We start from the raw sequence: 27,823 nt of genomic DNA, 5'->3' as shown, positions 1-27,823 counted from the left end.
CAGTTCTGTCTGTCTGTCCCTTCCATCCCTGCTCCTTTACGTGTGGTCATGCAAAGTCTTAATGAAGTGATGTGCATCATAAAAACCCAAGGTCCACAGTGATGCCTATTCTGTCTCAGGGCTCCTGATTTCTCCACAATGTCCTTCCATGTAGAGGACTCACTTCTGATATGACTTTTCTGGATCTGAATGTGAATAGTTGATATCTGCTCTGCACAAAACTGTTGCAGAATGGGCATGTAAATGACCAAATGAACTTTCTCAATTTGGTGAGTACATCCACTAAGAGGGCCCATCTTGATCATCCAAAGAAACCATTTTGATTTTGAGGAATTTATAGTGCAAAATACAAGAGATTTATAAGACAAGGGTTCTTAACCTGGGAGCCAGATGTTCTAGACAATCCAGGTCTGGGTTTTGGTGGAGGAAATGCCCCAACTCTCATGAATTTTATCTGAAATTGTGAGTATATAGCCTTTGGATTTTGCGGGGAGGAAGTCAGGGGTAGGAGAAGGTTTATAGCCCCTGCCAAGTTCTCAGTGGATCCTTTGACTCTCCAAGGGTTAAAAAAGTTGTAATTGTTATTATAGCTCTAGTGTTCCTGATTATGTTAGAAACGGTCAACCCCATTATCCTTGGATGGCTTGTGAAAACCCACACCTGTGAAAAATCCCATTCTTCACCCACAGGAGTCAGCTTCCTCTTCAACCAAACTTCTGGGAAGGATGAGGGAAGTATCTATGGATGGAAGACTTGGCTTTCCTTGGCCGCGTTTGTTTAGTTTTACTGCAGCAAGTTATCTGAAATGCAAGTGGGATGCAACTCTAACTGAATGGGATTTGATGCTTCTGACCCGTCCTTGCATCCATTGTCTCATTTGCTGTTGATTACCAATGTGAGGTGGGTGGGTGGAGGATCCCCATGTTGGGGGAGGTGCATGCACAGCTCAGTAGGTTTAAATACCTCTCTCAAGATCACCAAGCCAGTAAGTGTAGCATTGGACCCACCTGGAACAAATAATACTTGGTTGTTTTAAGAATACCTGGAATTTGTTTTAGTCAGGTATAATAAGGCACACAGACACAGAAATGACTGTCATGAAGGAAGAAGTATATTGTATCCATAGTTCCCTAGAAGCAGAAGGCATGCCATACCATGAAGGGACACACAGGGAAGTGCCAAGGCAAGATGAGTGGGCAGAGAGAGAGATCTAGAGGGCAGGAGCCTTTATTGTGTTTTCCATGGGAAGAAAGAGGTAAAGCAGGCCAACCAGGCTTAGCGTTGGATAGTCAGTCATCTCAGTGGGCACTGGGGTAGAGGGGCTGCCCCGAGTTGTCCGATACCTGGTCCTGGGGTGATTAGGGCAGGTGGTATGATCTCGAGTGTGAGAGCCTCATGAAGGGAGGTGATTGGAGGCATGGGCTGTGGATTGGTTGGTTTGTGTATCACAAATGCACTTGCAGGCCCGTTGCTTACTATCTCCAGGAATTAGCTAACCCTAGGAGGGGGAGTACCTCCAAGGTCATAAGGCCTCAGACATCAGAGCAATAATACTACAGAAAAATCCAAAGACATGGTTAATACACTGGCCCTGTCCTCTGAATGAATTCAGTGGAGCTGGACAGTCTAATAAATTGCATCACACACCTTTGAGGATGTTTGCAGCTTGACTTCTTATTGCTCCATTGAGCTGTATGTAATCTCGTGTTCCATTGTACCAACCCCAGGTCGTAGTCTCTGGGTGGCCAAGAAACACCTGTCTCCTTCACCTTGACAAAACACATGGCCATAAAACTGGACTTTTATCCCTTTGGCCAGAAGATTACAAGTAACAATTTTTTTTTTCTGAATTGGAATTTTTTTTTTCAATACCACACATGAGGTATCAGGCACTTGTGCTTGGGAAAAAGGAGATTATATAGACTCTTGGAGCATCCCTAAGGTGACAGTCCATTTTTCATAATGATCTATGATATTCGTTTGTTGAAATTTTATTACTTTTGTAATTTAATTCAATTTATCCCACTTTATTGCTGTTCAGGGTAGCGTTACCATGGTTGCCTTTCTCTTCCTTCTGGATAAGGATGTTTCTTCTTTCATTATGAGCATGATGGCTTCTAGATTAAAGCAGCCTGCTCAATATAACTGTTTCCTTTGGAGTCAGCCTTCTCTGAGCCCATCTCTACTCTTGTAGAATTTTCATGAAGATAAATATTGGCAATGATTTATGAAGCATTTATGTGAGTAATCAGGTTCCAACCCTTATCTTCTGCTTAAAGATTAAGGATTTTATTCAGAAATGCTTCTCTGTACCAGAAATCATAGAAATGAGCAAATAACAAAAAGTTGGTTAGTAATATCTTTTGCGAAGATACAGATTAAGAACATATCCATTAGCTGTAAATGGACTTTAAAACATAAAGATGTCAGGAGACCCCTTTCTAAAGCCGAAGTCATTCATCATTTTGAGAAATCCTGGAAGCATTTTAGGGAATAACTGAGTTGGGCAGTGAGTCCAAAAGGACATGAGCAGGTGAGAAGACAGGAAGATGACAGGAAGGCATGCCTAATATGGAGGCTGCCACTTAGCTAAATTAAAATTTAGAACCCATGAATGTGGGCACCCATAGGTAATGAACAGATTTGGTAACAAATGACACTGACATAAATAATTCATATAAATTGCTTGCTTTTAAAGGTAGAAGGAATGGATTTGTAGTTAAATGTTTCTTAAAAGATTACCTTCTTTTTTCTATAAAAATATAGACTGTTTTTTGAGGCTCATAAGTGCTCGATCTCCAAACCTTCCTTTCCTCTGCATCTGGGAGCAAGAGTGGAATTATTATAATTCCAAAGATTGTGAAGACCCAGCTCAGCAGCTACAGACAGCAGGGTACAGATCTGCCCTTTCTTGGGGAAAGAGGAAAGTATAGTTATCTAATCCTGCTTGCCAAGTCTGGCTGATGTCTCATGATCCTGCCTTCTTCGGTTGACACAAGCTTTTTAAAAAATGTCATTTTGATCCAGCTTCTCTATTTTTTTAACCACCCACTGGATTGTAAACTCCTTAAAGTTTTGCCTCAATCCTTAGTAAATTGTAGGAATAGCTTTCCTGGAAATGGCTCCAGTGATTTCTTAATGTTTGGTCTCACTTAGACTTCATCTGCTTGGTGGCATTTTTTAAAGTGTTGACCTTAGCCTACCTGTGTCAGGCCCCATGGGCATTTTTTAAAATGTATATCCCTGGGCCTACTTTATTCTGAATCTCGGGAAGGTGGGTGCTAAGACTCCACCTTCAACATGTGATTCTAGGCCCCTGGTGATACTGATGCCTTGTGAAGTTTGAGGACTCTCACTGCCCTGGCCAGAGCCACAGTCATCTCTCACCTGGAACATTGTAGTGGCCTCCTACTTACTACCTCTGTTTCTACCCTTACTCTCTATGGCTATGGATGGGACATGGGCATTCAGAATTATAAGATTATCATAGGATAATGGAATGGGCAGCCAGGTTGAGTGCACTGTTCATGGCCTATGCTCTAGCCTGCAGCCAGAATGATACTTTTACATTATGTATCAGCTCATGTCAGACTTCTACTCAGTCTCTCCTGAAAAAAAAGAAAAAGTGGCTCGCAGGGGTCCACATGATGTGGCACCCATTGTATCTCCAAGTTAATTTCCTGCAACCTCTGCTAGGTGACTACACTCCATTAACACGAGCCCCTTCAGTATCCCTGGAGCTTCCCTGTCACAGGGACCTTGTACCTTTTGTTCCCTTCACCTGGAATGCTCTTTCCCATTAGCTATATGGCTTGTTCCTTCTCCCCCACTCCATTTTGTCTGCATCTCTGATCAAATGCCATCTTATCAGGAAGACCTTCCCATCTTCCTTTTCTAAAAATGCAGCCCCCTATCACTCTCCATCACCTTACTTTGCATTATTTTCTTTATCAGCATTTAATCCAACAAATACATAAACATTCTATATGAATTTGCCATTTATTATGTTTCCCTCTCAAGAAAATGTGAAGTCCGTGAGGGCAGAATTTATTTTGTTTACCCATGGTAGCCCTGGCACCAAGAATGGTCCCTGGCATATGGTAGGCACTCATGAGTTACACGTGATAGATGACAAACTACTCCTCTTGGACTCTCTCGGAAGCACAAGCTTTCTTCATTATTGAAGGGAGATGTGCAGGCAGCAGCCCCCTATTTTCTGTCTATGCAATTGCCCCATGTAACTCTCCTGGTAGCCACTTCCCTCCCCTAATTTTAATGGCTGCAGAAAGGAGAAAATCTGATTCATTGTCTTTACAAACTCACTATCTGTCTTCACCAAAGGTTAAGAAGAAGGGTACCCCTCTCAGTTTCTGATGGGGATTGCTTCTGTGTGAGTAAAAAGCATAATCGGTTTTTTGAAAAAATCTGGATGAGTTTTTTGTTTATTCCATCGGGGAAATTTTATACTAAGTAGATTAAAGTAAGTGACTTTGAACTTTGAAAGTCTACATCTTAACATTTTATTAAGCTTAATTGGGTTTGTAGAACATTTAAAAACCATCCAAACTTAAGTGGGAGATCAAAATGAGCTAAGAGGCTGATGCAGACTTTTTTTTTACCCCTGCCTTTGAGCTGCATTAATGAAAGTGGTGCGCTCCATTCCTGCAGATGATGAGCATGAAAGCCTGGCTTTCCGGGGAGCTCTGGTGTATGCCAGAACTATGCCACAGCACCTTCCCATGGTTGTCTGTGCCGTGCACCTGGCCTTCGGGACCACCCCAGATCTGGCTCTGCTTCACACTCCTTGCATCTGAAAAGCAGCTGGCAGACCACTGGAAGTTTGTTATGTGGTGCTTCCTAGGGAAGAAACTCCAGTTGTTGGAAATAAGATCCATTAGGGTATAGAATCTGTTAATGATGGAAATTAGGAGCAATTTGACTGTTGTTCACAGAGGTTTTGCTCTCAGTTAAATGAGCAGTAGCGTTAAGGCAGCGCTAACTGGAATATGCAAGGCCAGGACTTAATTTCCACATGTCATCTCGTTTTTGTGTTTGATTTTCACTGCGATGTTTATTCTTCCTGTGTCGTAACAGAATTGTTCAGGAAGTAGCAATGTCATTACTTTCTTTTCACTTAAAATGATCTTTAATTATTAAAACAGTGCTAGTTTATTTGTAAAATGGTATAAAATTTATGAAATAAAAAGTATGAGGCCACTTTTAGAAAAAAATAGAATTTTATGCTACACAAAACCCACAACTTGCTTTTTACCTTTACCAGTGCATCATGGATGAGGACATAGCTGCCGGATAGCCCACTACATGAATGTACCATGAATTTTTAGCCAGTCAGCTATCAAGAAAGACTTAGAATTTAACAGTTTTTGACCTTTACAAGTAATGAAGGTGAACATCCTTGTACTTTTAATTGTGTATTTTTGAAAATGTCTAAATCTGAATTCTAGGGCTTCCAGAAAATATGTACTCTTTTCTACCACTTCTGTCATTTTTGTTACCTCTTAGTCCCCGTAAGCATTTTATTTGTTATCCCAGCTATAAGATAAATGTCTAAGGGTGGAATTACTGTGTAAAAAAAAAAAAACCTGCAAATATAAAATGCTATTATTAAATTTCTCTCCGAAATATTTCCTACTTTAAAATCTCTTTTCTTCTGTGGTCAGCTGAAAGGCATTATTGTGAGAGATGTGGGGCGTGAACCCAGCATCCTTTGATTATGTTTATTTTGTAGGCAGACATGCAACAAGTTATTTTCATGCCATTTCTGCTCAGATAAGGAGGTCAGTGTACTGGGAGCCAAGGACTACAAATCAATGGAAAAATTGAACATTATTCTGATTTTCTTTCATAAGCAATAAAATAACATACAAACCAGTGAAACAAATATAATACCCATAAACCCCTCAGCGCATTACCTGACCCAGGGGATGGTGCTGATTGTAGCAGCCACAGTGGTGACGGTGATCGTGGTAGGACTGTGCCGGTGAGGTAGGGGACATGGTGATGGTTTTCATTATTGTGGTTATTGTTAGCATAATTATTCTTAAGCAGCCATGTCTGATCTGAAGTTTGGCACAATTCTACTGGTTTTCCAAATAGGTTGCCATCTTTTAAATTAGGAGTTGTAGAAGTTTTGCTGGTGATTCACTGTATTGTTCTGGAGTTTTAACTATGTCTCCAAGAGAACTCAGTTTATATGAAGGCTCTTCATCTAGACAGCAGAGGAGGCTGGCACTCACAGTTACTTTTGCTCAAAAATATGGGTTGTTTTGTGTTAGATCTTTGCTTATAAAGATAGACTCATAGCTTCATTTCCTCAGAGGCATCTCTTATGCTTCTTGCTTGCCAAGGAGCCAGTGGGGATACAAATTTTTGTCGGTCTAGTGTTTCCCCTTTAAAGAGCTTAAATTTGAAATTAAAGACAAAGATTTATGAGAAAGTGTGGGTCTGGTCTCAAGAGACTTGATTCCAGTTCGTCCTGGATTCTGTGGGTGCTGGCTCTGGGCCTTGGAGCTTGTTGGGATCTTCTGTATTGACCAAACCAGCATCTCCCAAAGGTTGAAAGCAGATACCAGTGCTATCCTGAGGTCTTAGCAGTCCTCTTTCATGAGGTGCAACTTTGATGAAATGAAGCAAAACACATTACTTAACTGGGCCTCAGTTTCTCTCCTCAATCAGAGATTCTCAGTTAAGTGCTGACAGTGGACAGGCAGAGAAAGTGAACAGGGCTTGCAGCTATATGAAGGAGGGTCAATGGTAATCACTTTTGGCAATATGACAATATGAGGCTGGATCTTTGCTTTTTTTTTTTTTTTTTTTTTTTGAGATGGGCCCTCACTCTATCACCAGGCTGGAGTGCGGTGGCGCAAACTCGGCTCACTGCAACCTCTGCCTCCCGGGTTCAAGCAATTCACCTGCCTCAGCCTCCCGAGTAGCTGGGACTTCAGATGCATGCCACCATGCACAGCTGATTTTTTTGTATTTTTAGTAGAGGTGGGGTTTCACCATGTTGGCCAGGATGGTCTCGGTCTCCTGACCTCGTGATCTGCCCACCTCGGCCTCCCAAAGTACTGGGATTACAGGTGTGAGCCACCGTGCTCAACTGGATCTTTGCTTTCTATTCCCCTCAAGAGAAGCCAGAATCTCCCAATTTGAAAAACAAAACAAAACAAAAACCGTATCCTCACTCCCAAATGTGACTCTGATGGGAATGGTGTGGAGAAGAGCCAGAGAACTGGAGAAAGGTCTGTCTGCCTGCCCATCCACCCGGGAAGCCCCCTTGCAGGAGCTGTGATAAATAAAGTAATGGCCTTACCAAGCACAGATGAGCACAGACTGACATTCCATAATAATAACGTGCATTTACATATCTCTTTAGATTGGGAAGAAACCATTACCTCACAACTAGCCTTCAAGTTATAATGCCCAGATTAGAGGATATGCATAATTAAAACAGAATATTCATTTTTACAATCCACTGTAAGCGTTTATATTTTTTTATCTCTTCATGTATTGAGTATCAATGTTCCAAGTGCAGCGCTCCATCAGGGCCCAGCCAGGTAAAGGAGACACATCCCTTCCTTCCCTAGTCAAGTGGATACTCTAGTGGAGCAGATCGACTTCACAGACCAGCTACACAAAATACTAGCTAACCACAATTGTAGCAAAGGCTGGGGAGGAGCAGTAGGAGCACTTGACCCATCAGACTAGAGGAGCTGGAAGGACATCACCTGGTAAAGCCTTTGATACCACCTGCTGAGTGTCATTCATCTAATGCCATGTTTTCACTGACCTCAGTCACAAAGAGGTGGCCACAGGCTGCACATGGCCCATCCGAAGGGTTTTGTTTGGACTGTGTAGCATTGACCCACATACCATTTTAAATTGAATTAAAGGATTTTAACCTTTTCATTCCTTATCTTTCTTCCATTTAACCTTAAGTACCATCTGGCAGGTAGGTCATACTTTGTTTCAAAGAGTTCTGACCTCAGAGGGTTGAGAAACCAATAGAAAATAAGAAAGCCAGATTTTTACATATGTTTTTTGCTCTTCAGGAACCAAAAGCTTAGGAAGACTAGAAAGAGTCCCCATAGATCTCCTGGCCACAGGCTGTGTCTCTCATCCCAGTTAATTATCTTCTAATATCATGCCAGACACCACAGATGGTAAGAGAGTGTCTGCAGCCTGTCCTCACCATTGGAGGGAAATGTCGAGGGTCTTTCAGGGGCATTTTTATTCCCAAGAAGAGCACACTCTGCATTTCCTGTGTGAATGGGGAAAATGGTTGGGGATTTGGTCCAGACTTAGATGATCCTTGTCCATATGTGTGGAGCAAGCCCAGGCCCGTGAGACTGCCAGTCTCCCATTCCCAGTTATTCTCTTCTGTCATGACTTGCACACCGAAAAACAACCACCACCAGTGCCATATGGTTTAAAAGATCAAAGGCACCAATTTTGAATACATTTCTAGCTGACTGTACTTCAGATGTCTTAAATATGTTCCTGCAGATGGGAAGCATGGAGCATTAAAGAGGTAAGCCACATGTGTGTGAGCCATGTATGTGATCTGTGCAGGATGGCGAAAAGTGAATGCTGCTCAGCCATGCATTTGTCTTCCCTTCAGGTTCGCATCTTCACATACCTCATTGGACGAGAGGCTGCGTTTGCAGACAATCTAAAGTGGATGGCCTGTGCCAACAAAGGTGGGTCTTCCCAATGTGCTCGGCTCTGAATAACTTCCACCTACTTGTGCAGAATTAGGAATATTCACGAGAAAGTAGGGAGTTCTAATAATTCTAAGATAAAGTCTGGGTGTATCTAAGTGATTACCAATAGACTTGTAACGGTTTCTTCCAAATTATATATTTTTTTTCTTTTCCTTTCTTTTTTTTTTTTTTTGTGGACAGAATCTTGCTCTGTTGCCCAGGCTGGAGTGCAGTAACTCGATCTCAGCTCACTGCAGACCATGCCTCCCAAGTTCAAGCAGTTCTTGTGCCTCAGCCTCCCGAGTAGCTGAGATTACAGGTGTGCACCACAATGCCCAGCTAATTTTTGTATTTTTAGTAGAGACGGGGTTTCACCATGTTGGCCAGGCTGGTCTAGAACTCCTGAGCTCAAGTGATCTGCCCGCCTTGGCCTCCCAAAGTGGCCTCATTACAGGCATGAGCCCCTACGCCCAGTGCCAAATTTTGAGGAGATAGTCAAGTGGAGTGGTTAAGCCTTTCCAGTCTTCTGCTTAGTAGCTGAGTAGCCTTGGGAGAATTACTATGGCAGAGACATTTACTGTGCTTCGAATATGCATATGCTCTCTCATCATTCCTAGCCTTCTTGCCTATAGGTGGGGCTTCAAGACTGGTTCTGGCCAATAGGGCGTGAGTGAAATCAACTTGAGTCATTTCTGGGCTAAAGCATTTGAGAGCTAGTGTGGTGGTGTTGGTACTCTCTTCTGCTCTTGTGAACTCTGAAGGTACATGGTCCAGACAGAACAGTCATGAGATGCAGCAGCCTTCATCAGCCTGGGTCCCTGAGTGAACACATGGAGCAGATGACTTTCACTGCCCCTTGCCTCTGCCAACCCACACTGGATTATAAATAGTGTTCATGACAAATAAACTTTTATGTTAAGCCACTGAGATTTTTAGTTTGATATGTTCTTATAACTTTACGTACATTACTAATTAAGTTGGTCAACTTTAACTTGCCTCAATGTTCTAATACTCAAAATGCTAATGGTAATAATTCTTCCTTTAATTTTTTAACTATCAAATAAAATTATGTATATTTATGCTGTACAACGTGATGTTTTGAAGTATGTGTACATTGTGTAATGACTACATCAAGCTAATTAACATATGTATTGCCTTACATCTTTATTATTTATTTGTGATGAGAATACCTAAAATCTATTCTTTTAGCAATTTTCAAGTATATAACACATTGTTATTAACTATAGTCACTATGTTATACTATATATCTCTTGAACTCATTCCTTCTGTCTACCTGAAAGTTTGTATCCAGTTCTTCCTTTAATTCTTATTAATGAAATGGTGCATATTAAGTGCCTCGTTCAATACTAGGACATAATAAGTGCTCAATAATCATTAGCTATTTTATATTCATAAGGTTAATTGATTACCAATCCCCTGTTGCATGTCAGAAACAAATAGTTTGGGGACAGCACTGGGAAGGAAGTAATAGGGCTGCCCAGTCTGTGAAGGCCTTCTTTTCATTTTACACACGGCCAAGAAGGCAAAGCATAGCAAGTTAATAGGTAGGAAAGTCCAGACTCCTTGTATCCAAGTCGAGCAATCACTATCCACCAACTATGTGCAAGTTACCAAACCTATCTGGGTAGATCTGAGTCATGTCATCTACAGAGCAGAGGTAGTGACAATACCTTCCCCTCACACATGTTGTGGGCATGACATGATGCCATAGAAATAAAGTTGGTAGCTTGGCTCTGGTATGTAAGTGCCCTGAGTTATTCTCTTGTGTTATGTTGATCTCTGGGTCCTTTTTGCCTCCCTTCTGAGGCTACAAGCTCCATGAGAGCAGCCTTTGACTCTGATTTCATCTTGGGTGCTCTGACACAGCCCAGCCTCGTACCAGAGTGGGTGCTCCTTTGATGTTTGAAAAAATAGGTAAGTTGACTCTAAATACTAATAAAGGAAGGTAGGTCCTGTTGCATAGTAGATTGTTATTGATGGATTTCAGTGGTCTGCTTTAAATGGGTCTCCTAAGCCATCCTTCATAAAAGTTCCAGTGTTTGGACATTAGTGGAGAAAAGAGGACTCAGTGAAGGGTTTGTGGGTCTTAGCTCCAGTTTCGATGGCCTAAGACAAAGTTGTTTTAGGTGCAAGCCACCACAGTTGTTCCCTGAAATTAAAAAAAGGGGCATTTTGGAGAGAGGGGAGTGACTGAGAACCCTGGTGGGAAGGGAAGCTTGGGTCTCACAAGGAAGAAGGAAGATGTGTTTTTGTTTTTCGATTCCTTGTCAGTTTCTTCTGACATGTCCGTGGCATTCTTCTCTGTAGATAGACCTTCCCTACTATGGCATGCCTACAGCCAGTAATGCCCACCCCATACCATGCATGCCCATCCATCCACGCAACAATACTGTGTGTGGGCAAGGCACAATATCGGAAAGGAGTATTCATGTCTTTTCCATTTGAGGCTGACTAGCAAATCTAAATTCTGATTTCACGTCCTCCTCCTCACCCCCTTGAAGAGATTATGGTACCCAGCTTGGGCCAGTTCTTTCTCCCTGCTGAATTGGGTGTGGTGAGAGGAAGCCCATGGAGAAATAAATGCTCTGGGAGGGCTCAGCACTGTGGATGGGAGTGTGGGAAAGTTCTCCAAGAATAGGTGAACAGCCAGGCTCTTAAACCTGCACCCATCTTTCCCTTTGCTTGGCGTTTTCTTTAATTATCTGCTTCTATTTGAACAGTCGTTTAAGCAAGGCTCAATTTCTTCATCTACAAAAGGAAGGGCTGCATGGAAGTTTTTAACATATCCTTGAAGGTCTAAAATAACACCTTCTGCAATTGTGTTTCATTCATTGTCTGGCTTTCTTCACTAAAGGGTATCAATAATTCTGCTTGTCTCAGAGTTATTCGTTTGGCCTCATTTCAGGGAGAACTATAGGAAGAACACAGGCAGAGGAGAGGGAGGCCGAGTAGATCCCAGATTTCCTCTGAGTGAAGAGGCTTTTCTTGAAATTAGTTTTGGAACTTTGTTGACATTTAAAAACCTTGAGTTAGCTATACTTTTCCCATTTTTTCCTTTATTCTGTGGTCTTGAAAAAAAGAGTTCCTTTCCATTTTTTAATTTTTTTAAAAAAAATTTGCTGTTATTTCTTGCCACATCAGATTGCAATTCTTCCATCAGCTAGTATGCATTTAGTCATGGGTTATTGTTTTTACCACTGTCTGTGTCCAGCTGATGAAAATTACTCAAATTGAAGTCTTGTCTTAATCAACTAATATTACACCATAATTTAGTTTTAGTCATTGTTTATAAGAATCTTTGAGGCATCCTTTTGAAGACAGTTTAGTCAACTCAGAGTGTTTTAGGGCCTGGCTATAGAATATAGCCTTTAGGATTTATAAGTTCTGAGTACAGCAGTGCAGAAAATCCAAGGAGGTAATAGTAGCTGCTTGGCTGGACAGGCTGTGGATTCCATAATAATTCTCCTTCCCTTCTTGTCCACATCCAGTTATTTCCCTTCCTACCAGAGTCAGCCCCTCTCGATAGTTTCACCTTCCTCATTCTGCTTCTATGTAAAGAGCCTTGGGAATGTCACTGTTTGCTACTCTTCAAAGTAGCAATGCCATCAAAATGTGATATTCCAGTCATCTGTGCCCATATAAACATTGGCTTCACGTTGCGTCAGTTAAGGGGTTTTGGACCACGTAACATCGGTGAGCAAGTATTCTTCTATGGTCATTAATTAAATCATTGTTTATAGTCTCAGATTGTTACAGTATGGAGGCAGCATAACATTTTTCATCTCAAGTGTCATGAGGTCCAGAGGGCCCCCTTACATATTTTCACCCTGACTCAGCCAACTTCTGCAGTGAAATGAAGCATTAGCATTCAGGGACCAGAGCAGACCCAAGGAGAGTCCAGGGAGGCAGAACTAACCCACTGGGCCTGACCACAGAATGACCCTGGGAGGGAGCAAGAATCATGAGGGCTCTCACATTGTCCCTGAGTTAGTGGTCAAGGACCTGCTATCAGTGCAGGACTTCTTCTTTGGGAGTCTGGTAGCCATGGAGACAGTTCTTAGCTAGCAGATCTCAGACACTTTCCTCTGGAAATGAACGTCTGGGGACATTCGTACCCCTTGCAGTAGTTCTCTGCCTCCTCCAGTCTACCAGCAAAATCCAGGGAGGCCTGGAGCTTGTGAGTTTATTTCATTTTATGCATAAGTAGGTCCTGTCTTGAGGGAACCAACCCTAATGAGACAAAGCAGCAAGCTATTTTAAATACATTAAAACAATCATTGCCACTGTAGAATGGCTGGTGGAATTTAAAGTTCTGTGTTCACACTATTTCAAAAATAAGTGAACTGGAAAACAGAAAAGAGGGCCGACTACCGACTAGCCCAGGCATTTCACAAAGCCATGGTGACCTTCTCTAACATTCAGTATGCCAAGATTTTAAATAAGCACTGGCTGATTCTCCTTCAAAAATCACAGTTAATGGAGTGTTTTCCAGCTGTGCAAATAAAGAAGGGCCTCCATGTTTGACCGATCAGTCATCGTCAGGTCCAATGGAAATGCCACATGTGTTGTCGTCTGCTTAGCTTACCCCTTTTCTGTGGGCTAAAGGTCATTCTCTCCTTATTTGAAAGAGAACTGGTGGCCTGAGACTTCCTGGAAGGTCCAGCTCCTAATCTTTTTTCAATAAAAAGATTCTTAACCTCATTATATCTTTCCACATGTAGTGTCCCCCAAAAGATAGCTTCACATTTATGAGGCCGGAATGATCATAGGCGGCAGCAGGAGAAAAGTGGCAATTAAAACATTTTGCTATTTCAAGACAGGTGAAGGAAGGCACAAACAGCAGCTATTTAAATACCTTTTTGTAGTTCATTGCACACATTCCTTAGAATCAGAGATTTTGAGTGGCAGTGAAGATGGTGATGCTTGCTGTTACTGTAAAACAGCAACTAAGGATGACAAGCTGCTCACTAAGTGCCAGGCATAGAACAGAGTATATCTGTGCATTACCTCTTTTGATCCTCCCAAAGGCTCTATGAGGTACTGTTATCATTATTTTTGTTTACAGAGAAGGAAACTGAGGCTGAGCAAGATTAGCACCTTGTTCCAGATTACCAGCCAAGAGGCGGTAGAGCTAGGATTCAGGCCCAGGTAATCCAAAGCCCCAGCCTGAACTCTTCATCAGATGTGAGGCTGCTTCTCTTTGGAGAGGAGAAAGCTGTGATTCATAGAGAACTCTTACATATCTCTCTTCATTTGAGGTAATCTAGGAAAAGAAAACTAGAGAGCGAGAAAGGATTTCAATGTGCCATAATTAACAAAGGCCAGAGCTGGGATTTACGCCCAGCCTGTATGTTCTGGAAATGGCACTGCTTCAGCTTGCACAGTGGTATGGTTCAGGTCCTGATGTTTCAGAGTTGGGGACATTAAGACTGTAGATAAGATGAGACCAGGAGAAACCACAGCAAGGTGTGATGGGTGCAGCCACAGAGCTATAGGAAAGAGACAGCATTCCTGTTTCCCCCGTGTGTACCTTTAGATTGTTTTCTTCTTTTTCTTATATTTTTAACATAGAGTTAGAAATCAAAATGTAGTCGTAGTCACAAAGGAAAAGATGTGTCCCTTGATCTGAGGCTCAAGCTGATTTTGAGAGCTCTGCTCAGGAGTGCGGTTCTCCCACCAAGGCCACTGGGCTCCCTGCCCTCAATGTCCATTCTCTCCAACACCATGAATATGGGTTCTTCTGCTCTTAGCACTCAACAGGCCTCTTGCTTGTTTTTTGTGTAGTCGAAGAAGACAGGGAGGTGGGAAGCTGTTTCTAGATTGTACCTTTTTCTATAGAAATAAGTGTTTTTTTCAGTAGTGTGTGATCTTGACAGGGAGGAGGAGGAAGATGACACAGAACACAGTATTGGGAGCGTCTTCCAAGAACACCATTGCTCATAGGGAATACAAACCAGGGAAGCCACAGCATCACCTTCACTGCCCTCCTAAATCTCATTCTTACCTTGGCACCCTCTGGAGACTGAAATTTTGGTACTGGCTCTCAGGTTTTCCGCCTGCCTTGCTTAAGGTGGGAAGAGCCTTTGGAAAGACTCAAAGACTCAAAGGACTTAAAGGAAGCTACACCCATCACTCCAAAGATGGAAGGAGGACCTCACTATATGAGGTAGACAGCTAGGATCTGCCCACTGAGGACAGACTCCGGGTACCCTCGGATCTGGTCATTGCAAAGTGGAGTATTTAATGATTCACCACAGGAGCTTCTCATGCTCAGGCAGCTTTGAGGCAAAAGACTCTAAAAGTCCCCAAGGGTGGTAATATCTCAGAAACAGAAAGCACTGTGCTGCATATGGTTTATCGCATGCACTATTTGTAAGCCAGAGTTCACAGAAGGAGCTCTGCAAGGGAATAAGGTAAATAAATTGATGTTATAGAGAAAAATGAGCAGACCATTTGTAATAGGTGGCTAATTTCAGCATTAATTGCTCCTTGGTAATTACCGAATGATTGCTGATTCTGTTTTCTTACATGATATATGAAGTCCAAAAAAGCACATTAAAAAAGAGAATAAACATTCAAGACCTAGAATTTAACAGGAAAAAAACAGAGGGAAAGGAGAGGGAAAGTGGCCAGCTGAGAGAATACAGAGGGAAAACAAGGGAAGTGTCTATGGTTACAGCCAGATTCTAGCCCTTAGCGATTTCCTATTATCCATCATTTGTTAACTAAAACTTATACTAAGACATTTAAAAACCAAAAAAAAAAAAAGGGCTCAGAAAGATTTTAAATTTTAATGAGTTGGAATCAAATGTGCATAAGCTTTGCAGCATACATTGTTACTGTCAATATTATTTTTAAATTTTTATCTTTTTTTACCTTTTTATACATCTGCATCCCTGGTCTACATAGTGAAATATAAGTTGGAACTATAGACTGGGGTTTGAGTAGATCTTTGTTGTTGCTCATTGCTCAGAGGACAGTCATATATTGCCCCATCCCCATCCTTAAAGTTCCCCAGCTACAATACACAAATAGCCCATTAGAGTTACCCTCCTGGGGGAGGAGCTCTGAGCTGCTCTCCTGTCCCTTCCCAGCAGCAAAAGAGGCAGTGTCTTCAGTGGTTCAGAGCAAAGGCTTTGGAATCAAATGAACCTGGATTCGAATTCATCCAGGACAGATTACTGACTCTGAGTTTGTGTTTCTCCCCCTACACGGTGAGCACATGCTTTGGGCCATTGTGAGGCCCACATGCAGAAAGGCAAGGTGGATCTCAGTAAGACCTCAGTGAATGTTCCCGCCTTACTAATGGCTCCTGCATACCTGCCCTCCCTGTTCTGGGAATATTGCTCCCAACAAGGTGGGGATTTTTGAATCATTTCATGGAACTAATATTCCAGTTAGAGAGAACACAATAAGCAAGTGAGAATCCAATGATGGATGAGTCCTCTGAAGGGACTGATGCAGGGTGAAGGGAGAGGAAGTGACTTCAGACAGGAATGTCAGGGAGGGCCTCTCTGAGCTGAGCCCTGAGTGACAAAAAGGAACCAAACATGGAAAATGGGATAAAGGGTGTCCCAGGCAGAGGGCAGCAAGTGCACAGGCCCTGAGGAGGGGAACACAGTTGGCATGTGAGAGGTGGGGAAAGAAGGCCAGCGAGCCTGAACAGTGAGCAAGAGGGAGATGGCAGGGATGAGGTCACCCAGGTAGGTGGAGCCAATTCAGGGAGGGTCTTGGAGGTCAGGGTAAGACATCTGGATTTTATTTTAACTCTAAATAGAAGCTATTGTAGGATTTTAACCAGGAAGATGATGATTTGCTGCAACCTTTTAGACAATCTCTGATGGCTATGAGGAGCCTAGACAAGGGGAAGAGGGATTTGTGGGGAGACTCTTGTGGACTCTGGGTGAGAGATGATGGCATCTTGGAGTAGTGAAGCAGTGGAGATTGGGAAGTGAGTTTAGATCTATTTTAGAGATAGGACCAGAAGAACATGCTGGTGCATTACATATGGGGTGGGGTGAGGAAAGGATGAATATGGAGGATAATTATGTTTTGGCCTCTCTGGGCAGTGGTGCCATTTTCTGAGATGGGAATGACCAACTGGGAGAGGAATGGATTTGGGAAGGGAAGTCGGGAGTTGGCTTTGCATGCGTTTGGCCTGAGAATCCTGCTAGTTATCCCTGTGGAGGTGTCGGGTATACAGTTGGCCGTGGGTCTGTCACTCTGGAGAGAAGTCAGCTTTCTGTAATCTTTCAGAACCTTGGCTGTGATAAGCAAGGCCAAGTGGGGATGATTTCTCAGCTCTGTCCTTTTCCAAATGTACGATTGTTTTCCCCCAACTCCCTCTCTATCCTAATAACCTGTCCCTCCCACCCTTCTCCTTAAATTCATCTTTCTTCCCTTGGCACTGTTTTGGAAAATCCAAATCAGAGAGCTTTACTGCTGCCTTTGAGGATTAGATGTGAATACAGGCAACCAAGAAGAATTCCTGCAAGATGCTGTCTGGGCCCAGGAGCACAGGCGCCTAAACAGAATTGTTTGACACTGCAAAGCATTCATCCCTGTATCCTAAAGGTCTGGAGCTATTGAGTTGTATCTCTCTACTTTAACATAGTAGCACCCCTCTTAGCTTGTCCTCTGTGTCAAGACCCCTTACGTAGAGCCCAAGATTTGCCTACTAAAGAAGAGATGAAATGTTTTCTTTCTTATCAAACACTGATTGCAGCCTCCATGCTTGGAGAGATGATAACTATGGATGTGGCGTGTTCCCTGTCCTCTGGCAATCCTTTTTAAAACCTGTCCTTTCCAACCATGCCTCTAAGAGGAACCACCTAGGAGCATTGCTAGAGCAGCATCCCAAATGGGTCTCCCTAACTGTGGTGCCTGATGGCTGAGAGAGGTGAACATAGGCCCTGCTCCCAGGTCTCAAACTAGGACAGAAACTCACAGCCTATTCCTTTGGGGCCCTGTTTCCCCTGGGATGGGAAAGGCTCTGACCCAGGCCAGGAGGGTGGGGCAGGCAGGAGTGACAATGCATGCTAATTAGCACTATGCAGACCTGTCATCAGGAACCCAGAAGCCACATGGTCCCAACCTGGTTTGGGGTTGGCACACCAAATTCAAACCAGCTGGCCTTTGTTTAGAAATCCTCTGGGTGGGTCCCGACCCTTTCTGGACAACAGCAGGGCTGGTATTTCCTTACCCTGAGCCCTATTTTAGTCACTAAGAGATTCTATAAACTCTGGAGCTAGTGCTGTGATGGAGCTGGCCTCAGAGGCACACATACTCTCTTCAATTTGTTTGGCGAGTAGGAGGTGGTATGAGCCTAGGATCCTTATTTAGAGGCACGGGGAGGAAACAAGAATCTGTGTCCATCCCCTGCTTGAAATCCTTCCCTGACTACCTGCGTATAGGATAAAGTCTAAACTCTTTCCCAAGTTCTGTGTGACAGTCCTCCTGCCCATTTCTGTCATCTTATGTCATCTTAACTCTACCCTCTCTCTACCAACTCCTTAACGCCAGCCATTCTGAGCTATTTTCAGTTCCTAGAAGGGGCCTGCTTCTCTCTGATCCTGGGTCCTTATTTATATTCCTTGTTTTGCTGGACACCATCTTTAATCCCAGTTCCTCTGGCTAACTGGTCCTCATCCTTCAGGTTCCAGCTACACTGACCCTTGCTCAAGGTAACCACATTTGATTGGCTGTGCCTGTTGTAAGTTTTAGCTTAATGTTGAATGTGCCATTTTGTAATTGTCTGTTTACTCAGAACTGCCAGGCCCCAGGGGGACAGGGGTCTTGCTCACCTTGTTAATCGCTGCTTCTTCAATGCTAAACACAAAAGAAACCTTCAATAAATGTGTGAATGAAGGGCTCCCTCCAAGGGATCCAGGCCTGTGTTCAGTTCACCCTTTCCCTTTTAACATCTCCTAACCCATAGCAAAGCTGATGTGACCCAAAGCTCTTCAGCAGTGCAGGAACATAGCAGCACCCTGGAACTAAAGATCAAAATAGTGTCACCAATCACAAGACAACAGCATGTTGAGAATGTTTCTGTTGCTTAGAAATCATGTCTAGCTGGCCGGGTGTGGTGGCTCATGCCTATAATCCCAGCACTTTGGGAGGTTGAGGCAGGCGGATCACGAGGTCAGGAGATCAAGACTGTCCTAGCTAACACGGTGAAACCCTGTCTCTACTAAAAATACAAAACAGCCGGGCGTGGTGGTGGGCGCCTGTAGTCCCAGCTACTCAGGAGGCTGAAGCAGGAGAATGGTGTGAACCCGGGAGGCGGAGCTTGCAATGAGCAGAGATTGCGCCACTGCACTCCAGCCTGGGCGACAGAGTGAGACTCCATCTCAACAAAAAAAAAAGAAAGGAAGAAATCATGTCTACCCAACATATTTAAAAGGCAGCGCCAGGGACCACATCATGATATGAGCTGAAATTTTAGCCTCAAACATACAAAGGGCAAAATTCGGTAGAAGTAAAAGGGACAAATTAAGAGACTTACAAACCTAGACTCATCATCTGTATTTGCTACTTGATGCCTGAGAGAACATAGGCAAAAAACATATCCCCCATCTGCATCAGTCATCTTATCTTTAAAATGGGCACAGTCATCTACACTTAAACATGTTGTCACAAAGAAAAGGGACAACGCTGATCAAGTGTTTAGCAAATTTTATGGCACTTAGCACTCAAAAATTAATCATAACTATTATTGTTATGTTTATAAAAATGAACTAGCCTTTAATTTTTGTGGTTCCTAGTTTTTCCCTTGGAAATAGACTCACAAAAGTGAAAAAATAAGGTTACAAAATATCATGTAGAAAGGACTGTCATTTCTACCCGGGAATAAACACACACACATACTGTATGTGTGTGTAAACATATATTGTGTGTGTGTGTGTATATATATATGGGGGGGTTGTGCATATAAAGTCTGGGAGGATATTCTCCAAAGAATTAACAGGAACTTCCTCTGGGAGATGAGTTTATGGTTGATTTTAATTTCATTACATTTGCTTGACTGTATTTTCTAACATGAACTTATAAAGTGAGTGATGGGGGAGAGGAGCTAATGTTGAAAAGAAAAATGGGGGAGAGGAGCTAACATTGAAAAGAAAAAAGAAGGAAACTAGCTAGAGGGCAAGAAGGCATGGCATATGCATATTCCCAGTTGCAGGTCTTTCTGTCTGTTACTAAACTTGGCCCTCCCTTGGGTTTTGGCAGGATTTTTTACCCAGATCTCCACCTTGGCTGATGTGCAGGAGAATGTCATGGAATACCTTCACGTGCTCAGCCGGCCTAAAGTCATCGACCAGGAGCATGATGTGGTGTGGACCGAAGCTTACATTGACAGCACTGTGAGTCCATGGGGCCCCGGGAAAGAGGCTAAGCTTTACCCCCATCCCCAAATTGTGTTAATTCTAGAAAATAGCAACTGTATCACTCTTATTTTTTGGGTTCAGTGACACTTTTCTTGATTGTTTGTGTAGTGTTGGTCACCTTGACAAGCAAAGTTGGTGAAAAATCATAATGTACTAGAAAGTATGACACGTACTTCAGAAAGGTAGCTGGTCTGCACAAAAGAAATCACGTTTTGCTTGTGTCTTTTCTCGTTACTTCTGTCCCACTTTTTCACGTGTGTTCAAATTCTGTCAGTGTAGCAATGATTACAAGCATTCTTAGATTCTGTCCTCACCATATGTGAGCCCCAGTCCTGGCAATGAATCTTTGTGTCTCAATTGGGAATGTAACCAAAGCTCAGCTCTAATAATGAATTGGGGCCACCATGGAGGCTACAGTTGCATTTTCTTCCCATGCATAAGTGAGAATATGCTTGAATGGTGGTTCAGTAGGCACTGGATTGTTGTTTGAACTCTGACCATGGGCCCATTCTAAAGCCGAATTCTAAGCAGCAGATTCTGATGCTGAATTAGCTGAAAAGGAGGAGCTTTGCCAATCATCAAGTAATGGCTCAATGGCTGGGTTTCTTATGTAATCTCAGGGTGATTTTTCAGAGTGATAATGAGTCTGATGGGAGTGGTGTTTTTCATTTATTGATTCTAAGTGTTCTCACAGGGCCTCTCTCTAGTCATTTTTGTTGGGATTAACATCACATTAATCACTGTAACCCAGACACAGCTATCCTCCAGAGTGATCTCGATGGCTGTCATGGGTCAGCTTTTCTCTCCCTGGGCTCTGTCATTCCTGCTGCACTTCTGGCAGCTGCAGGCAAACTCAGGGCAGGAAAAGCATGTGGGAACTCATTTCAGGGGACACCATGACACAGGCCAGGCCACAGCAGCCTGCCCCGTCTCAGCCTTAAAGTATGCAATGTGGCCCTGGAAATATGAATGTATCTCCTTGTCAAAAAGGGAGACTCCTTCCCCAGGAAAAGTCATCTTGAATAAAGATGAATATTGAGCTGAAAAGGCTTCTCTGATGCTGGGGAGACCATGAGCTTTTATCAGCTTGAGTCTGTCCCCAGTTTGGTTTTAAATCATGGAAACAAAATAAGCTGCCCCATTTATGTTGGCACCATATTAACAATAGCAGCCATGATGATAACTTCATCTTTTCTTGTATGTTGTTGGGTAAGGCAGGAAAAATAGGAGTGAGGAGGAGGAGGAGGAGTGTGGCTAGTTAGTATTAAAGTAACCAAATCACTCAGTGGTTTTGTGTACAAACCCCAAATAGCCAGTTTGTTCAGTCATTTTATTTGTTTCATCAATTTAAAAAAATATAAGACACAGTTTCTACAATTAAAACATTATGGTAGTAGCACCTGGATAGAGAGATCAGTAGAGTGGAAGGTCCAAAAAATCAACTACATATGGGGATTTAGTATATAATAGAGGTGATGTCTGAGATCAGTGGGGCTAAGATGGGCTTTGTAATAGATGCTTTTGGGAAAATCAGATAGCCATTTAGAGAAAAATAGAATTAGTTCAGTCTTCACATTATACCCAAGGAAGAAATCCAAGTGGATCAGACATCTAAATTGTAAAAAATGAAACCATTACAAGCAGTAGAAGAAAACCTGGGTAAATTGCTCTGTGACCTGGATTCTGGGAAGACTTTCTAACAATGACTGTAAAATCTACAGGCAATAAAGAGAAAGATAAATAAGTTTGACTACAACTTATTTATCAACAACAAAAAAAACTTTTGTAAGCCAAAAACACATCATAAGCAAAGCCAAAAGACAAATGATAAAATAGGAGAAAATATTTGTGACACATAGCACACATGAAGAATTAATAATCTCCAATATATAAAGAACTTTTTAAAATTGAGGAGAAACCCCCAAAATTACTATAGGAACAAAGTGAGCAAAAAAATTGACAATTCACAAAAAAGAATAAAAAATGGCTTTTAAACATGATGTACAACTTCATAATAAGAAAAATGCAAATTAAACTATAATGAGATACCATTTCTCACCCATCAGAGTGGCAAAAACTAAAAGCTTAGCCATGCACTCTGTTGGTGAGGCTATGGGAAAAGGGACACTCTTATTCATTGATTGTGGGAATGCAAAATGGGGCAATCTCTATGGAAGTTAATTTGCATTTACCCTTTGACCCAGCAATCTTACTTCTAAGAATTCAACCCTGAAGATGGACCTCTAACAGCACAAAAACATATATGCACAAGTTTGTTCATTGCAGAGCAGCTTGTAATTTCAAAATATTGGGTTACCTAAATGCCCAAACATAAGAGATTGAATAGACTATAGTACCTACACCTAATGGAGTCAATATTAAAAACAAGAATGAGAATGACCTGCATTAGTTGATAGTGATTTACAGAATATACTTCTAAGAAAAATGAGCAAAATCACATATAGCATACTACTTTTTGCAAGAATTATATATAGCATACTACCTTTTATATAGGAAATGAGGAAAAAAGAAGATAGATATGTAATTACTTACTTTACAAAAAAAAAAAAAAAAAAAAGCAAAAACAAGAAACAGAATAAACCAGAAACCAACAGAGCTGGTTACCAACAGAACTATCATTCCCTCCCCAAGCCATCTTCTCTGCACCACCTCCCACATCTTGTTAGGATATGGGAGGTGGTGCAGGGCTTGGGGAGAAAATGACACAACTCTGAGTATAACTTTTTGCACAGTTTTGACTTTTGAAAGCATATTAATGTTCTGCGTATTCAAAAATTAAGATTGGGGGAAAATTAAAAGTGAATGCAAACAGAACAAAATGAATCCAATAATATTTCAAGTGAATAACAAAGTTTCTCAGAAAGGGAGGAAAAAAACTTTAGAATATAGTAGTACACACAATATTAAATTTTGAACACAATACTTTCACTCTCTACCCCTCGATCTAGGGAGGAAAAGAGAACTGCAAATAAATTCTAAACTCCATTTGGTGTCGTTTGTGGTAATATGGTTACAGCAATTCTGAATCCATTTTGTGAGTATGGAGGTATTGGGCAGATGTGTAAATGCTGAAGACAGGGGATCCACCTATGGGATTAGACTTGATTGAAAAATCCCAACTCTGTCTTTCTAAAGGACCTACAAGCAGTGGCACCCAAGTAGCAATGAGCCCATCCAGTACCCAGATTCTGGCTTCTAAAAAACACTCCCCACTAAGAGGAGCCAGGGACCCTTAGAGTAATTGCTAATTCCAGGGCTGCAGCAGAGAAGGTACCAAATAATAATAATCATGATGACAATAATAATAATAAGCTTGGAATATTTTGTGCCAGAAACTAAGGAAGTGCTCAAAACAATAATGTGGTCATGTCAAAAGGACACAGGATCAGCATGAAGAGGCTCTCATTGGTCAAATCTGGGACAATTTGAGCCTCAAAATAAGGAATGACAATAATGGCTTGTAACTTGTTGAATAAAACAGAAATCCACGTGTCCTTACTGATAATAAATAACTAAACAAATCCCAAACAGATGAACCAGATAGGTAAGTCAGTGGGTGAGAAGAGTGCAGTGTGTAGTGGAGTGCTGACTGGTAAATGAGGAGGGAGTGATGGAGTTGGAAAATCACTATTTTGCAACCATTTTGATAAAGACCAGTTAGGGCAAAGGTCTGTCAATGGATGCTAAATCTAGGAGGAAAGTTCGATGATGAGCAGGGTATTTTTATGATCTCAAAATGCTTCCCTAGACTTTTCATTAGTCATGAGGGGGAAAAAGTAGCACCTGAACAGTGGGATACTATATACACTGTCTTAGTATGCAATATATTGGATGAATTTCAGCAACATCTTGAGCGGGTCCTCAAAATTAGCACCACCAATGAGAAGCAGATGGACATTGTGTGCCTGCAGAGAAAGACACATCACACTTATGTATTGTTTTGGCCAGGGACACATAACCTGATGCTCACGGCAGATATAAGTTCATGAAGCAGATACAGCTTTGCATTAATATGATGCCTTGCTTTAGGTAATGTTCATCACTTAAATCGGTCGTTGTATTAGATTTGCTAATTACATACAGATATAGGAAGTTAGAGGGAGAACCCATTGCTACTCAAACTTTTGCGCTAAAGAACTTTTGTGACCACAGAGCCAAAATAGATGGTGGGGCAGATCTGGGCATGTAGTTACAGAGGAAAGTCTCTGAAGTCTTTTGCTTCATCTTAAACATTTGCATAAAATTTATATGCTGTGCCATAATCATTCTTATTTACTTTAAAATAACATTTCAAGTGGCCCATTACTAAGTAAACTTGGTATGCCAAGATGACAGAGCTCATTTATTCCACTTCTTAAAGAACTCTTTGAGGTTCGTAAAACTAAACCCACAGAATCAGGTTATCCCTAAAATGATAGCCCAACATTGTTGCTCTGCTTCCCAAGGTTCTGTTGTTGTATCTTTGCAAATTGCCCTGATAAATAGATCTCCCGGTAGAATGTTCTGAGGGTTCCTTCTCCTCTTCGTGGTGTTGAGCAACCTATCAGGCCAGGAAGGACACTGGGGAGTCTGTCTTCCTCTTTGTTAGGTCTGCCGGATGAAGAGAAGGCAGCTGCTGCTTCAACAGGTACCTCTGACCAGGAAGCAACAGTTTCTTCCAACTCCTTATGTGGACCTGGATTCTGCCAGGGCACAAACAAACAAACAACAACAAAGCCCCATCATTTATACAGGGTCAAAATAGGATTCACGTGGTGAACTCATCTGCAGAGTCTAAATTCTGAGATGCTCATCAACTTTGGAACCACCCAGAAGATCAAGGGGGAGATGAGCAATTTTGAATTCATGACTGTCCTGACACATCCAGGACAAGTTTTAAGCTTGCATTACCCTAAGGCGACCCAGTTGCAGTAATGAAAGAGACTAGACTCCAGGAGCACTTGGCATTAGGGCTGGTGATTGACTCCATTTTAGTAACCTGATGTTTTGTTGGTATTGATAGCTCTGGATTTTTTTTTAAGTATATGTATCCTCTACCTTAGTTTATTCACTAAGGGCACTGAATTTAGATTAGAACACCATCCCAGGTTTGAATTGCATACCTACTCCATATTTGCTGTGTGACTTTAAGCCAGTTACTTAGCCTCTTTAAGTATAGTTTTCCTCATTTCTAACATGAGAATACGACCTGTCTTCCAGGGTTCACTCTAAGGATTAAATGTCTATGCATAGTATGAATGCAATAAATACTATTTATTGTCATTTCCCAATTTTAGAAAACCTAGTGTGAGTTTATTTCCTGGGCTGAAGGAAGTTTTTAAAAATACTGGATTCTCCTTTCTTTGAGCTGGGTCTCACATAGTAACTACATGATTGTTACCATATTCATAATAGAACTTGGTAGTTAAGTATGATGAGTATCTTGGAAAACATTGTTTGTTTAAAGATACTCTTTAATTCTTTGGAATTCATTTGGCTGTAATTATGTGCTGTGAGCTAGGCACTAATGTCTGGGGGTAGGTGCCTGGGTCAGTGTCCCCAGAAAACACTGGGATCGTGCTGCACTAGCAAGGAAGAACCTTTCACCCCTAACACCCTTACTGAGGAGAGCCCTTGCTGAATTACACAAGGAAAGGGAAATACGGTAGCAGCCCCCTTCACCCTTTGCCCATTTGCCCTGAAAATACTTGCTGCTGACACTTGTGGCTGCAGCTGTTAACCCGAGATAACTTTGCCACGAAATATCTCACTTTTATTATTATTTTTCTGTAAATATTCTATAAAGAGAATGATGTCTTCTATTTCCCAAAACATTCTGTTTTTAGTAGTGGTATTTACATTTACAAAATATAGTAATTCTCAATTGCTAAAATTGTCAAATCCTAGAGAATGTTGCATTCCTACACATGATGTTAACATCATTCTCGAACAGTTGTTGGCCGAAGATTTGTTTGATGAATCCGATTTTTCCAAAATAAGCGATTCTGACGATTCAAACAATTTTGATGTTAGTTCTGTTTTAGAAATAACTCCAAGAACAGTTTTTATATTTTATTTTCACGTTGAAAATCGGTCAGATTTGCTTGAACCTCAAAGACCGTGTTTATGCAAAATTAAATGAATGCTGGCAGCAAGCTGGACTTTTTTTTGTTTTAGACGGGAAAAGGGTTAATTGGCCACAGCTTAACTGACTCAGTGTCAGTTAAGCACCCGTGGCAATGCAACCATTTGTGCCTGTCGCCCACAGCACCCTGGACACGTGATCTGGAAGGCAATTCTGGTGCACGAAGCATATGTCTGTTCCCCATGCTTGAGTTGCAAGCTTACTTGAATGAAGTCAGTTGTCTCCATTCCCAAACCTAATGATGCCAGTGGTAATTTTATCATAATTTTATAAATGAATTAAATATTATTTAAACCAACAAGTTGTAAGTATGAAAAGAAAGTCATTGTTTCTGTGAATCTGTAAATGAATGCTTTGGAAAGACTCTAAAGAAAGTTGCTAAAAAATTACCACTGTGCTGAATATGGGCAAAGCAACCATAAAAAACTAGGGAGAAAAAAAACATCTTCCTTGCGTTCAGAGAAAATTGATACTTAATTTTTCTTTCTTTCTTTCTATAGGGTAATTTTCCTTGATTTGTTTGTGTCATCCTTGGTTGATGTGGTGGATCTGGGGGCTGGGTTAGTGTCTGCTTTTTGTCTTATTGTCTCTTAGTGGCCTCGGGCAGCTGTGTACTCCAAGAAGAACAGATCTTTCCAGACACAGAGAGGGGCCACTAATTGGTGTGTGAGCAGCTGTGATTTCCATCTAGAAACAACCAACACACTCCCATTATGTGGGTCAGCATCACCTGTATGGCTCTGCTAGTTCTCTACTGCCCTTTAACAAATCAGCACAGACTTAGTGGCTTTAAACAACACAAGTGTATCATCTCCAGGTTGCCATGGTTCAAAAGTCTCAGCACAAGTTAGGTGGATCCTCAGCTCAGGCACTCACAAGGCTGTAAGGAAGTGTTGGGTGCACTGCAGGTCTCATCTGCAACTCAGGGGCCTCTTCTAAGCTCATTCAGCTTGTTGGCAGAATTCAGTTCTTTGCCCGTATAGGACTGAGTTACCATTTTCTTGCTTGCTGTCAACTGGGGACCACTCCCAGCTCCCAAAGGCCACCCAAAGTTCCTTGCCATGTGGCCCCTGTAGGCTGTCACACAATGCTGTTTGTTTTCCTCCAGCCCAGCAAAAATACATCTCTCCGATGCTTCACCTTCCCTTAAAAGCTTCTTCCATTAAGTCAGGCTGACTCAGGATCATTTCTTTTTTAATTAACTCCAAGTCAGTTGATTAGTAATCTAATTATACCAGGGATATCCCATCAGCTCACACTCAAGGAGAGGGAATTTGATGGGGTATGTACTTGGGGCAGAAATCTTGGGGGCCATTTTTGAATCTTGCCTACCCCAGTGGTCTCTGTCCATGTACTCTGGTCTGAGAGGGAAAGATAATGCCGGAAGGAAATGCAACCATATCTCCTGCAAACTGTCAAGAGAAGGTTTTAGGTTAGCTATGTCCATTCTTCATCATAACGTTTCTACTTAGCACTGATGTTTCCCAGAGGAGCCTCGTTCTCTTTGTTATATTGCAGTCTGAAAGGAGCTATGATTCCTTTAGGAA

General features: G+C 41.9%; 1 protein-coding gene across 1 annotated transcript in view; it reads left to right on the top strand.

Moving 5' to 3' along the window:
- CACNA2D3 (calcium voltage-gated channel auxiliary subunit alpha2delta 3) overlaps positions 1 to 27,823 on the top strand; it is a 939,714-nt gene that overhangs the window by 614,453 nt on the left and 297,438 nt on the right. Inside the window, 2 exon segments of the mRNA XM_054552049.2 lie at positions 8,642 to 8,720; positions 19,974 to 20,107. Of these exon segments, the coding sequence (XP_054408024.1) occupies positions 8,642 to 8,720; positions 19,974 to 20,107 (213 nt within the window).

Source organism: Pongo abelii, chromosome 2, assembly GCF_028885655.2.
Source record: "Pongo abelii isolate AG06213 chromosome 2, NHGRI_mPonAbe1-v2.0_pri, whole genome shotgun sequence".
NCBI lineage: Eukaryota > Metazoa > Chordata > Mammalia > Primates > Hominidae > Pongo > Pongo abelii.
Note: the sequence above shows the minus strand (reverse complement) of the source record. Positions and strands in the feature narration are given on the sequence as shown.